General features: G+C 35.6%; 2 protein-coding genes across 2 annotated transcripts; both read right to left on the reverse strand.

The window, feature by feature from the left end:
- Positions 1-4418: 4418 nt before the first annotated feature.
- Positions 4419-6455, reverse strand: LOC113276013 (probable pectate lyase P59). The gene is made up of 3 exons (XM_026525605.1): positions 6072-6455; positions 5323-5974; positions 4419-5218 (listed from the first exon to the last, which is right to left on the reverse strand). The coding sequence occupies exons 1-3, from the start codon at positions 6266-6268 to the stop codon at positions 4751-4753; spliced, it is 1317 nt and encodes a 438-aa protein (XP_026381390.1). The 5' UTR covers positions 6269-6455; the 3' UTR covers positions 4419-4750.
- A 436-nt stretch (positions 6456-6891) lies between these two features.
- LOC113276014 (alpha-amylase 3, chloroplastic-like) lies at positions 6892-11862 on the reverse strand. Its single transcript, XM_026525607.1, has 13 exons — positions 11399-11862; positions 11171-11316; positions 10894-10948; positions 10656-10781; positions 10425-10545; positions 9954-10282; positions 9148-9764; positions 8804-8993; positions 8481-8587; positions 8096-8345; positions 7725-7847; positions 7394-7561; positions 6892-7275 (listed from the first exon to the last, which is right to left on the reverse strand). The coding sequence occupies exons 1-13, from the start codon at positions 11714-11716 to the stop codon at positions 7120-7122; spliced, it is 2706 nt and encodes a 901-aa protein (XP_026381392.1). The 5' UTR covers positions 11717-11862; the 3' UTR covers positions 6892-7119.
- Between the last annotated feature and the right edge of the window lie 2600 nt (positions 11863-14462).

Below are 14462 nucleotides of genomic sequence, written 5' to 3' on the forward strand. Positions count from 1 at the left end.
ATGATAATTTTATATTTGTAGGTACTACATTACGTGGTGAATACTATTATACATATACATATATTTATGAGTTCAGCCAGGCGAAGCTCATAAACATAGCTATATACGTACGAGAAGAGAGGCATATGAACTCCCTAGGTTTCCAACATATCTCTTACATTCCTTAAGAAATGCAGATATATGAAAGCATAATATTTCGAATACTGAAATGGAAACATGAATTTTAAGTATAGAACTTAATGAAATCTCATCTTGAGAATATTCAGAAATCTCTTCAATTGAGCAAATAGAGCTCGATGAGAGAGTTTTTTTTAAACAAGAATCTTGTAGTACATTAACTGAGGCTTTCATTGATTTTCGTTTTCGCTTAATTTTACTTTGACCCTTATTTTATAGGTTGGATCGCGCCAAACACAGATTGTTAGATCTTTCCGTATTTCCCCCTCTGATACTAATTGAAATGACGAGGGTACCCAAGTATACCACAATATTTTCAATATCAACCTACAAGTCCGGTACCTAGTGTGATCGTCTATAGGCAGAGTCGAGATAATATAAAAATAAGGTATAAACTTGATAATAGTTATTGTATAAAACCGATATACTATAGGATCACTATCAAGGGTCTTGTATTAACGTACCAGTGTATTTACTTTTAATTATGATAAAACAATTATAATTGTGGACTGAAATGACGAGGGTACCCAAGTACACCACAATATTTTCGTTTCACCCTATAAGTCCGATACCAAGTGTGATCGTCAATGGACAGAGTCGAGATAATACGACAACAAGGTATACACTTGATAATAGTTACGGTATGAAATCGATATACTATAAGATCACAATCAAGTGTCTTGGATTAATGTACAAGTGTATATACTTTTAATTATAATAAAATAATTATAATTACGAAAATTAAAAGTAAATCACACAGCAAGGTTTTGTTAACGAGGAAACCGCAAATGCAGAAAAACCCCGGGACCTAGTCGAGTTTTGAATACTCTCATAATTAAGACACTATACAAAGAACAAAACCAACTTCGTATATTTGAGACCAAGTAATCTACCCCTTGTGCCTACAACTGTCTGGCCAACGCACTTCCAAGACATAAATCACTATCTTGAGTTACTTGACCAATGTAAAGTCTTAAGCACTCAACTTCTTTTGATCGTTATTCCAAACATTAAAGGAAAAAAACTGTTTGTTAACTCTTCTATCAATCATTAAGAATAAATATATTTTGAGTTTATAAAAAAGGATCTGTTTAAACAAGTAAACTCCTTTGTCGGGTAAGATTAATCAAGATCCAAAATAATCAGATCAAGATTGACAACTATCAAACTCGGATACTGAAGAATACCACCAAATAAAATTTGTCGATCTATACGACTATTTGATCAACTCTACCAAAGATAAATTATATCTTAGTCGGATCCCAGCCGATCAAGATGTGTGCATAAATATCACGAGATGCGAAAACCAATCAGAAAAATCTTCTTCAAATCTTCAATCGCCTTCAATTGTACATGCACATAAAACTTGATTCCACTTATGACCAGTCACACACAAAACAGAGTCTGTTAACAATGGATTATCACAAATTGTCTTCAGATCTAAAAACAGTTCTGAAGATCTCGTCGATACTTTGATCTGGTTTGACTGATCTTATGTCAGAAGAGAAGGCTCTCAAGAATAATTAAACTAGGTGCAATAAAAGTTCCAGCAACCATTAGTCAATCAAATCAATAATCGAAAACTAAAATAACAATGCAATTATCTAATTTCCCACCAATGGTACTTATATAGCTTCTTGATCCCACGGAAGTCTTTAAACGAGCGGACGTAAGAGATTTCGCCTAATTAGAGTACTTTCCTCTCCGGATAGTCGGCTCCACCAGAAACAACTAGAATGTAGTTTTCCTGGTTTTAGGATAGTTTGCAAGAAATACAAACTTAACTATTTATAGACCAAGGATATGTGGATAACAAGGAAATTCCAAAATCGAAAGATTCTCAAGATATGCAATAAAGTACCTAATTTCGATATTCATATTTCCAACTAATATCCAACCTATATTTCTTAAATATCTTTAAAAATATCTAATATTAATTTAACACTTGACTAATATAATTTTTCTAGAGATATGTTTTGATTGCTAGAAACCCAAAAACATATAATTTGAAAATCTTAATTAAAAGATTCTCAATATTTCGGTTTGGGATCACTTTGAATATCAAGGAATATCTTTGAACAATCAATGATAAAAATTATGTCGACATCTAGAACTTACATATTATGCAAACCCGATTTCCAAAATCACAAAAAACTTAAAGTATTCGTGACATTAGAAATCGGTTTTGCTTGAGGGAATCGGTTCTACCTTATAAAGATAGATAGGTAGGGATTGGTTCTACCTTAGTTGCCCATATAGATTGGGATTGGTTCTACCTTATAAGAATATATTGGTAGGGTTCTTCTACCTTATAACAATAGATAGGTAGGGATCAATTCTACCTTATAAAAATAGATGGGTAGGGGTAGGTTCTATGTTACTTCCCGAAATAGGTAGGGATCATTTCTAACATGAATCCCAACATAGGTTATTATTTTTTCTACCTGAATTCCCTCCTTAGGTTTGAATTGGTTATCTAATAGATCTTCATAGAAAACCGGACCAAATCACTTATTGATTTTCTTTTGATTACGAAACAAGTTTGTATATCTATTTCCTTAAACCAATGTAATAAAACATGGTTTCCTAGGATGAAATCACACATATATCCAATACACAATCAAGTAACAAGTTACATAGATTATGTCAATGTCACATTTACGAAGTCCAAAAGATAAACTTTATACTTCGTAATTCAATATACTTCCTTGACACTTTGATTATACTACTATGACAAGTATAATACTAGAGTATTAAATATATCCTCGCATGTTTTGTTTTCAATCTTAAACAACTTGAAAGTAACGACGGGAATGAAAACAAGTCAAGTTAGTATCACCATACCTCAAGTGGAAGGATGATGTCTTCGTTGTAATCGATACGTCTTCATGTTCTTCAGGTCTTCAAGGTACTACTTGTATATATTAACATTCCTAGACTTTCTAGTCTAACTTAAACGAAGTTGCAGATACGATAATTGACCTTTTCACATCTCGTAGCAGTTCCATGGCTTTCATCTTGTTTTACTTATAATTCCTTTTAGCCGGTCAAGGTTTCCGATACAAGGTTAAGTATCACCAATATTTTAGTTGCAGATAAGGGATTGACCTTTTTCAACGTGGCAGTTCCTTGGCTTTCACCTTTTACTTACTTAAATTCCTTTTAGCCGGTCAGATAAGCCTAAGAATCACCAGTATTTTTTTCTTGTTCACTATCTTAATGATGCTAAAACTGAAAAAATGTTGTGCATTGGGGAGCAAAACTAGCTAACCCCCTCAATTCTAATCGATTCGTTATTGAGATATATTAGAAGAACTTGAACTCATATGATGTCTAATCTCCATATATTATGCTTGACGGTATTTAAATTTCTTATTCTCATTGAACCTCTATGACTTCGTCCAAGGACTCTGTAGCTAGGCATTCATTCTCAAGAATTTTACAATATTGTGGATAACTTTCCCTATTGCCCGCCCTTAATTTTCCTATTTCCCATCCCCGTAAATTCGTATCCCCAATTTTCCATGTACCGCACTGATTAATTTTGAGAAATCTTAAATACCTCTTAAATTTTTATGTATACCAAAAACTAAAACCGCCTCAACAATTAAGCACAAAAAATTCTTCTTTACTGGCTCCACCACCATTTCTACTCCATCTCAATAAGTTAAACCTTTTTTTCTTTTAATTAGCAAACTAAGTATTATTTTTAATCAAAAAACGAACAAGAAGCTGCTATTCGCATGTTAGAATAGGGTTCAGCTTCTCCTGTTCACTATTTTAATGGAATTAACATAATCTTTTTACATGTTCGATACATTAGTTTTGAAATTTTTCCATGGATTTTAAATAATGGAATCTTCCATAATACTGGTTTACTGATTAGTCGCCCGATTAACTCGTCTCTGTATTAACGAATTAAGGATAAAGGAAACTTCTACAATACTGGTTTTTGGATTAGTCTTCCGCTTAACTCGTCTTTGTATCAACGAATTAAAGGATAAATGAATAGGTGTTCTATAATAAAACTTGAATAGAATTCCAACCTAGGACTTCTAATTGATGGTTTTTAATGATTTTATTAGGAAGAAGACAACAAAAATTGTACTAATCATAGCCAAAGTTGACTTTTATATGGAAAAATCAGAAAATTAGATGGATTTTATAAATTGTAAGGGATGGGAAATAGGAAAAGCAATTGGAATACAAGGTAAACCATAATTTTATTCAATAATCAATAATGATAGAAAGGAGAAAGATATATATTAATATAAAGCAATTGTAGTAATTCAATAAAATGATTTTCTCTATTTTTCACCTCTGAAACCTCAATCCATTTCATCTTCTCACCAAAATCTATTTGACAACCCCTTCCTGTCTCTCCCTCACATTCCAAAAATAAATAAAAACAAAATAAAACAAAACATTCAAAGCAAAAAACAACAACAACAAATTCTCATCTGATTTAAATTCCCTTTCGCCATACAAATAATCTTCTTCATTGTAATCCCTCCTTTGTCGTTAGTTGCTCTAAGTAGAAGGTAAAAGAGTGATTAAGAGATACACATAAAGCTTAACAAGGTTTGCCAACTTCACACTTAAGAGCACCGGCGAAACGTGTGAGTCTAGTAACAAAATTTGCAGACTTAACTTTGATCATATCTTTCCTTGAGTACTTCTTCACATTCTTAGGATTTCCTGATTGAACAAAGAAGGCACCGTTCATCATAAGATCACCTTGAGACACCCATGTCCAGTCCTTCCATACACTCTGGGGTGCATCGGATCTGTGGGTCACTTCCTTGGCAGCTTGAGTAGGTGGAGCAATAAAACGGTTACCTTGGCTGACAATGGTAGGATGTTGGCTACCACCAATGGCATACATGAGCCAATGAGTGTAGTCATTGTTAACAACATGAATGAATCCCCATCTACACCTTGGCATTCTTTGAATCAAACCTTGTCCGTAATGGTTGAATGCAACGGTAACTTGCATGATTTGGTCAAGTGGTTGATCATCATGTGCACCAAACAACATGACCTGCATGTTCAAAAATAATAGCAATTCTTATTATGTTCAATTCGATATTGATTGAAGCAGAATGAAACTAGAGTGATTAACAGTACTGGTAGTATTAGTCGTACCTCATTGTGGTGAGTCATGTGGTTGTTAGACACAGTAATACCGGTTGAACCTTCAATGATATCGACCAAACCATCTTTGCAGTTAGACATAGATAGATGGTCGACCCAAACATTTGAAGAACCATAGATTGAGACAGCATCTCCATCACTGGCTGTTCTAAAACCAATATGATCAACGGAATCCCTGATAAGTCCACCGTTACGTGATACAATGTCATGGATATGGAGGTTATGGATGATTACGTTCCTTACGAATTGGACAGTAATACCGGCACCATAAGCAATGTGTACGTTAGCACCACGACCGTCAATTGTCTTGTGACTTTGAACCATCAACTCTTGTTGCAAGGTAATCAGCATGCTACGAGCGAAAATGATCCACAGTGGTTCCTTCTGGATAGCTGCATGCCTCAATGTACCTGGTCTTGGGTTAGCCAGGTCATTGTCAGATGGGTTGGTCACCACGTAAATCCTTCCGAACTTTCCTCCAACGGTGTTCCTTCCAAACCCTTTGACACAAGAGGCCAGCCTCTTTCTGTCAGTAGCCCAGTTAGGCCTGCATCTCCAGCAACGATCAATTGGGTTGGTTGCAAGACATCTGCCGGTGTGCTTTTTCAACGTCCTCCTTGTACTGTTGGTTCCTTCCAAAGCACTACACCACCAAAAACAGATTAACCATTAATATGCACATACGATTTAAAAAAGTGGCAAGAAATCAAATCAAATCAAATCTTATTCATTGAGCTTACATTCTGACGTGCTTATTGAAATGGGCAGTGACATTTTCGGGGTTGGGATGATATACTTCCATGGCGAACCTCCTGGCTTCATCTTGTCTTTGCAGCCAATGGTCATCAAAATCACGGATATGGGCCTGGAAGGCAGGAACGATTAGAACAAAAGAGAAGAAAAATACAAAAAGAGACAACTTGCTAATTGTCTCCATTGCTATTCAAATTTCTTCTTTTCTGTTGAGTTTTTCGTGTTTTTTTTTTTGGGTTTTTGATTTATTGCTTGGCTGTTATGGCCAAGGGTCTAGTTTGGGTTTGAAATGAACCCTTATTAAGACCCTGCCAAAACCAACTTATTGGACCCACTTGAAATTGTTTCTCAAGCTCTTCTCTTAGTGTGGTGCTTGAAACCTTCTTGTCAAGGGTCTGTTTATATAGGAAAGGTAGAATATGAGAATAGACAAGGAAGAGAAGTAGAGAGGAAAACTAGAGAGAGGAAAAACAGGAACACCATTTGAATACAACGGTTGGCAGTTATTTTAGCTAATCATTTTGGTTGGTTATTATTGTTCTCATGGTTGAAAGCTTCAACCGTCGGAGTTCCAAGAATATGGACAACATCCAGATTTCAGTCAAGATCACATTTAGCTTCAAGGCATTTAAATTTACAAGTATGGGTCACTAGTGCAGGTGCGTCGCACACTAACATGGATAATCATAGCCAACCCACATTGCCTTTGCCAACTCTTTGATTCAATTTCTTATATAGCATCATTTGATTGAAATTCTGCCTGGGGCATCAGGACAATCTACTTCCCAAAGTTAATTGCAAACTTATCTAGTAAATAAGAAATTTTAGGCAGCTAAATTATTAGTTTGTTTACAGTTTGAAACATTTATTTCTTTCAAAATAAATTTTAACTAGAGAAAAGAAAGAAAAAAAGAACACGGTTGGAACCAACCACTTTCCTAACTCACTCAATGGCATGCCCATTTGGCCACAATGTTCACCTCGTGTAATATAATACATTACGTATAAAGTACAGATAAATCATGCTGTGTTTTCTCAAGATCTCTCCCACACCTTATAGTCTCTTCCTTCAAAAGCAGATTTCCACTCGGATCCATTTGGAGGCTCGTAATGTCCTGGTCCAATCTTCATAGCTACTTTCTCATCTATAATGGCAGCATAGACATCTCTTTCTGCCTTGGTTATGTTAATCTGGAATGTACATCAACGGTGAAGAAATGTGGGTCATGATATATTTCAGAGCATAATATCCAATGATGGGAAACATATATATGGTCTGTACTTTTGAAGATGAGGAAGAAATACTTACAGTACTCCGACAGTTGATCTTGTTTCGGTTTCTGATTGATATAAGACCTGCTATTTCAGACTTGTAATGAGAGAATATATGGTCGTAGAAAACTGAGGGCGTTCCAGGATGTGTCAGGATGTATGCATAACCTTGCATTTCTTTCCCTTCAGGGAATCTCCAATGACCCTTCAAAATACATTACATGTTAGCAGGTATACTTACAGTGTGCAACAGCGAAAAGTGTGAAGCATACTTTTCCAGAGGATTAGAAAATGGTATAATGCCGAATTAGTCGCAATCAAGTTTGAGCAAGAGGTAATCTCAGCAATAAAGCCTGAGCAATACCAACCTGAGTAGAGCCTGTATCATGATTCTCTATGAAAGTAACCGCACGTGAAGGCCACCACCCAACAACACCAGGAGGTTTTCCTTTTGAGTCGGATAATCTCCAATATTCACATCTTTCCAGAGTCTGTTCAGGAGAGTGAATATCATATATAAGACCACAATGCAAATCCCATTTTACAGAGACGCTTAAAAAAACCAGTTCTTCACGCAATGTATTCGTAGTCTACTGTTGATCACAAGTATAAATTATCTCATGCATGACAAGATTCAGTTAACAGTAAGGTTATTAGAGTTATTATGTGAAGCCTTTCAGCCAAAAATTTCATGGAAAATAGCACCCGCTGAGTTAAAAATCAGATTAGATAGTCTTACAGCATGAAGTATTCCTTTTGTAGTGACATCAAATGCGCCAGAAGTTCCATTAGTAGCATTTATCCAATCAATAATCCTCTGTCTATGTGCATCTTGATTGTGATCCATTTCACCATAACTGTAACTTAAAGAATCCCAATACTCGCCAACTGAAAAGTAGGGTTCACTTGCCTCCATGTAGTCCTTGACATAACCACCCCAGAATCCTCGAACAAAGTCAAGTCTCCATCCATCGTACCCAATTTCATTCCTGCAATTACAAGGTGGCAGAACATAGCTTATGGCCTGATAAACTAACTGAGACTCTGTATACCAACAAGTACGAAGGAGAGAACAAGGAAATAAAAGTAAATCCTGTAGCGAACAAAAACGGAATTTCTCAAACCTCAACCAGCAGAGCCACTCCTTCAAGTCATTCCTAACAAACTCTTGTGAATGATCAATGTTTGGAGCAGCATGGAAACTATCGCCACTGCTCTTATTTCCTCTACCCTGCAGCACAAAAATATGGTACAATCTAATTAGCCAAGACAAGGATGTACTTGTTAAGAACGGACTTACTGGAGAACTTGGAGATGACGGAAAAATGAGCTAGCCTTTGATTCGTTTAATGGATTTGACAGCACTTTTGCAGCCATAAATCAGTTCAATCATTACTTTACTAAATTCTGACTGAAAACGGCCAGTGCACATTTGATGTTAGTGTACCTGAAAATGTGGATCATCTGCAACAACTGCACGGTCATCCCAGTTCAGTTTACCACCAAAAATATTCCAAACACCATTTTGGTTCTGCTTCTGAGCACAACGATGATTTAAAACAGCATCACCAAGAGTTTTGATGCCAACTTCATGGAACTTCTTCACAAGAACCTTTAATTCCTCCATGCTTCCATATCTAGTGTATAAACCATGGTAAGAAGTTACTACAAAAACACCCTGCTTCTGTCACTATGAAGACTAAATGATGTAATAATATTTCCTTTTGACACAAAAAATATCAACGAGACTGGAAATAATCTAGTCATGTTCTGCGGTGTCTGCACAGATACCTGGAGTTCAAATTGTATAAATCCCTTGGCATGTAACCCTCAGGAGATACAGAATCAGTAGGTGGTGGCAACCATATTACAGTAAAACCAATTGCAGCTAATTCATTGGCTTTATCCAGAAGTTCCTTGTACCATCTTCCTGATTTATTAGATTCCCAGTTAAATCCCTGACACACTATTTCGAATCCAGAACCTGTTCCAGAGGTTATTTTTATCGGGGTATTCTCTAACACCTCAGCATCAGCAACTTCTTCTACAAATGCTGGAGTTGTGCTTCTGAAGATACCGTATGCCTCAGCAGCCAACTTCTCAATTTCTTGAAGAATAACTTCTTGTGCTTCCTTGGATTTCGTTTGCCATCTCTTTTCCGAGGAAATATCAGTTACCAAATGCCTTATTTCTTTGATGATTTCATCAGTATCCACACTCCCCTCACCTCCGGTTTCGGCTGCAGGAGTTTGAGTTTGGATGCTGGTCTCGGTTGCAAGTGGAACATAGAAGTCATTACCCATATCATTTAACCAAGTATTATTGCTCAACTTGAGCACAAAAAGTAACCCCATGAGTTCTTCACCTACTGGGAATACACCCGAACTTCCACGTCCATCTTCTTTTAACTGCATAAGAGACGATGCAACTGAAGACAAATAAGTATACGCCAATTAAACTTCTAAAGTTTGTAACGGTATACTCATGCACAAGTACGTAGTCCACATCAAATGAACATACTATCACAGAAATGATCACATAATATGGACTCACACTCGAACTTGAAGGAAAGATATTTCCACTTCCATACCCCATACCTGCAGTATAGTCTGCAATGCCTTATTTTTAAAGGTTGTGGTTTGTGCTGGATGTGGGGCTTCTGGAATTTCCCACTTTTTGTCACTGTCTCTGCATACTCCCCAATGAACAACAACATCTCCAGGTAAATCCGTTTCAAAATTAACAAGATTCTTCTCTCTGTCAGGGGATTTTGTGACAGAAACTGTTATAGCATTTTGAACAGGAAATTCTTTCAAGATAGAATATTCTTCATAGAATGCCTCGAGGCGCATATTCTTCTGCGCAGGTTCCTCAGCTTCGCCAGTTTTCTCTTCAACATTTGGACTCGATCCTTCCTCTTTGAGAACTAAATTAGATATTTGAGTATATCAGTTAACCTCAACTTTTTTAATAGAAAACATGAACATCCGAAAATGCAACCATTTCTTTTAACTTTCATATGGGTTTCCCCGCTAGACTTCATGACACGAAAAAGGAAATTACTCTACCTGGCAATATGCCAATGCTCTTTTTAGCACCTATAGAATTGGCATCATTGAGAGCTTTGCCGGTAAGGGGAACCTTAAAGTCTCTCCCTCTGTGCTGACACCACACTCCAGTTTCCTCATCCTAAACCATCAAATTCAGAATAGAAAAGGTGAAGCTAGTAAATCACAATACCCACGAAAATCGTACCCACAATACGTTGCATTCAGAACCAAAGAACTGAAACTACTAACCTTGAAAACAAAATTTATAGCTGAAATTGAACTCGTCGTGTCAAATTCAATTTGCACTTCTTGTTGCGCCAATTGTCCTTCTAAAGCTGCGGATGATTCCATCAATGGTGTCTCTATAGCATAATCCTAGAAATACAAAAGGGATATAAATTCATATGAAGAGTAGGATACATTGTAACATTAAACTAGTATATCTGGGCGAGCGCAGAATTCTAAACTGGGAATCCATATGCATTACCTTGATAGGAATAGACCCAGGAGGTCTCATTTCAAGTGGCGGTTGATCCCATTCACTGCAGAAGTTTTACAAACAAAATCACACATAAGAAACCAAGCCACAAACAACACCACCTTGAACACATTTTTATCAACAAAATTGATAAAAACAAAAAGCCAGTATCAACATTTGTTTCATCATAAATTAGTTGTTTATATGTAAGCCTAATGTATCCTTTCTAAAATATAAGAAACTCAATCAAATTTCAAAGTGGGAAATGGGTAAAAGAAGCTCAAACCTTCCAATATCATGAGTATAAGAAACACCCCAATGTAGAACCCATTTCCCGGGAAGATTGCATCCCACTGTAAGCACCCATTTTTCCTCATCCTCATCCTCATCACCATCTTTCTTATCTAATCTCACTGATATTTTTCCTTCAACCTGAAATTAGAAAAAAGACCCATCAACTAACATCTCTCAAATTTTCAAAACAAGAATACATACTACCTTGAACACTACTAACCCTTTGAGTCCAGTTCAACGGAAATGTCTTTGAAATCAAGACATTTTCAGTAGACTCCAGCGAAACATCTGTCTGAACTGGAGTAGTAGTAGCAGCTTTAACAAGTTTATGATGAGGTCTACTAGAAGATGAATGTTTAAAACTAGAAAAACTTCTTCCACCAGAGAAAATAAGCTTATTATTTATTTTTTTGGTAGAATTTAAACAAGATAAAAACCTCGGTGAAACTGAATTACACTTGGGTTTTTCTCTACGACATTGGTTATGATTATGATGGTGACGAACTACTACTACTGGCTCTAGTCTAATGCTCGACATTGAAGAACAGAGAGTGGAGGAGATGATAATTTGTTTTAGTATAAAAATGTTTTTTTGTTTCTTGGATCAGTTAAAAAGGAGCTGAAAAAGGTTGAAAGAGGAGATATTTTTCATTACATTATTATTGGTTGGCAGAGAAGTGAGATGATTGATTTTTCAGGTAATCAGTTTGTTTGTTGGATATTAACTTTGCGTTTCTATAAAGAGTCAACTCGTTTGATTACGTTTTTTCCATTTTGGCAAAGCATGTCGACATTCACCCCCATTCTAATTTTGTGTACCCCATTTCTTAAGTAGGTGCACAAAACTACGAATCCAGCTGGTTAAGAACTACCCCATTCCTAAGATCTAATGATGCACTTGGTTAAATGTACAATTGTATTTATCTTGTAAACATTATGTGTTTAGCCTATAGGAGGATAGCCATGTAACATTCTTTCAATATAAGAATTACACCCAGCTATTTATTTTTATATTTTTTTGTTTTTTTGTTTTTTTATTTTTTTGGAAGAACTAATTCACTAAGCTCCAACATTACATATCTTCTTCCTAACAATTCTATCATTCCTAATAATCTTAACATATTACTTAGAGATGTTACACCAAAAAAAAATTAAAAGAGGATTTATTAGCTCTAGCTTTGTTAGTTATTACATGGGCAACATTATTAGATGCTCTTTTAACATGACTCACACCAAGTTACGGAAAAGAAACAATAAGTTGCCTTATTTCATTTACAATCCCTCGGTTCATCTAACTACATTCTGACAGTCTGATTCAAAGATTTTGACTGCAATTCCTTTTCCCATAATATAGCTTTTTTCATGGCCAAACATTCTGCTTACTCTGCATCTAATCCTCCATCGAAGTGTATGCCCCTCATACCTCTGAATGTAGCTGCAGAATCTCTAATAATTAAATCAATACCAATATTCTCTGTAAACTGATTAAAAGAGGCGTCTATATTCATTTTCAGTAGCTAACAATTCTATTATCCCTAATAATCTTAACACCAAAAATCAAAAGAGGATTTGTTGGCTCTAGCTTTGTTAGCTATTACATGGGATATATTATTAATTGTTCTTTTAACATGACTCACACCAAGATACGTAAAGGAAACAACAAGATGCCTTATTTCATAGACAATTCCTTGGTTCAACTAACTTGAAAAGACGAAGGTATCCAAATACACCATAATTTTTATTTCAAACTATAAGTCTAGGGATGCACAAAAATACGCCGAACCGGCCGAACCGCGTCGAACCGATATCAATGGCTTAAATAACGATATCAAAGATGTAGAACCGTTTGATCCTCAAATCGGTCAACTGTATCAGTATAAAACCGACCGAATCGAGACGAAAAGAACCGACTCCTGTTAGCCATTGATCGAACTTATCCTAGCCATCCATTTTATCTATATAATCATATGTTTTACTAAATCCTAGAAAAGCTTAATTACTTCTTCTTCTTTTTTTCTATGTTCATCTCCTCTTCCCTCCCATTGTCTCATCTCACCACCACCACCCATAGCAACAACCTTCGTCTCTAATCTCTATATAATTAACCATAAAGACTTTCCGTTTGTCTTACCATCAACAACCACACCCACCACCTCTATCACCATAGGTAGACCTAACCACCACCTTTTTTTTCTTGTATTTTCTTATATTTCTTTTTATTAATGGGTTTTACTCAAACAAGAAATTATTCATGGATTTGGGAAAGTTTTCAAGTAATCAGTTGTAAAAAGGGATTTGGATGTTGTGGACAATTGAAATAGATATTTGTAACTATGAATAATACAATCTACCAATTACTTTGAAAATAGTGAAGCTTAATTTATTATCTGTACAAATTGTGAATATATGAACTGATTTGATTTTGAGATGAATTTTGATAGATCTGATTTAGGTTATTAATTTTTAAAGTTTGGATTGCATGAATAAAATTAAGATTTTTCTGTAACTTCAATAGTCTTATTTATAATGTGTTAGAGCACTGCTCGGTCGAACTCGCAAGCATTTCTATCTCAAGCTTGTTTGTCAAGTTTAGTTGTCAAAACTATAAGTCTTGATTTTAGTCTACTTATAGCTCTGTCTCGGATTAGGATAGAATGTGTAGTTGAGTTGTAGGCTTCACGGCGTTCATCGATTGAAGACGAAAAACTACTAAGGGGAGCTTGTGGAACTTCTTCAACAAAAGGTATGTGGAGACTTGAATTCATCTATCACTCAGAAGTCTATTTCTATTCTATATCCTTTTGAGACAAAAGCCGTATAGCTATATATACTTTACTTTATACACATTTGATATTTCGAGTTGAGTTTAACTCTCTTATACATTTATCGAAATATATGTTGGCAAGCTTTCGCTTTAACCAAGTTCATCTTTTATTCTTGACGAAAGTCAAAAGATGATCGTATAAAATCGCCTGGTAACATTTTACATGATTTGTATGAGACAGTCATTTGACGTAGACTCGGAATGTTTCATACTGATCTATTGATCACTTGAAAATTTCTTTGAAGCTAATAGATTGTGTGAGACAGCTATTCCCATCTTCTAAGAATGTTTCAATGATTAAAATGGAGTTTATAACGATGAACCATTGATTGGATATAGCAAAATATGCGTACTTGTATGCTAACTGTTGTAGATATATTCCGAGTCGGGAACCATAGTATGCATACACGTATGCATACTGATTTCAACTGATGTTGGTCGTGAACGACAGTGTGCATAC

Source organism: Papaver somniferum, chromosome 4, assembly GCF_003573695.1.
Source record: "Papaver somniferum cultivar HN1 chromosome 4, ASM357369v1, whole genome shotgun sequence".
NCBI classification, from domain to species: Eukaryota; Viridiplantae; Streptophyta; class Magnoliopsida; order Ranunculales; family Papaveraceae; genus Papaver; species Papaver somniferum.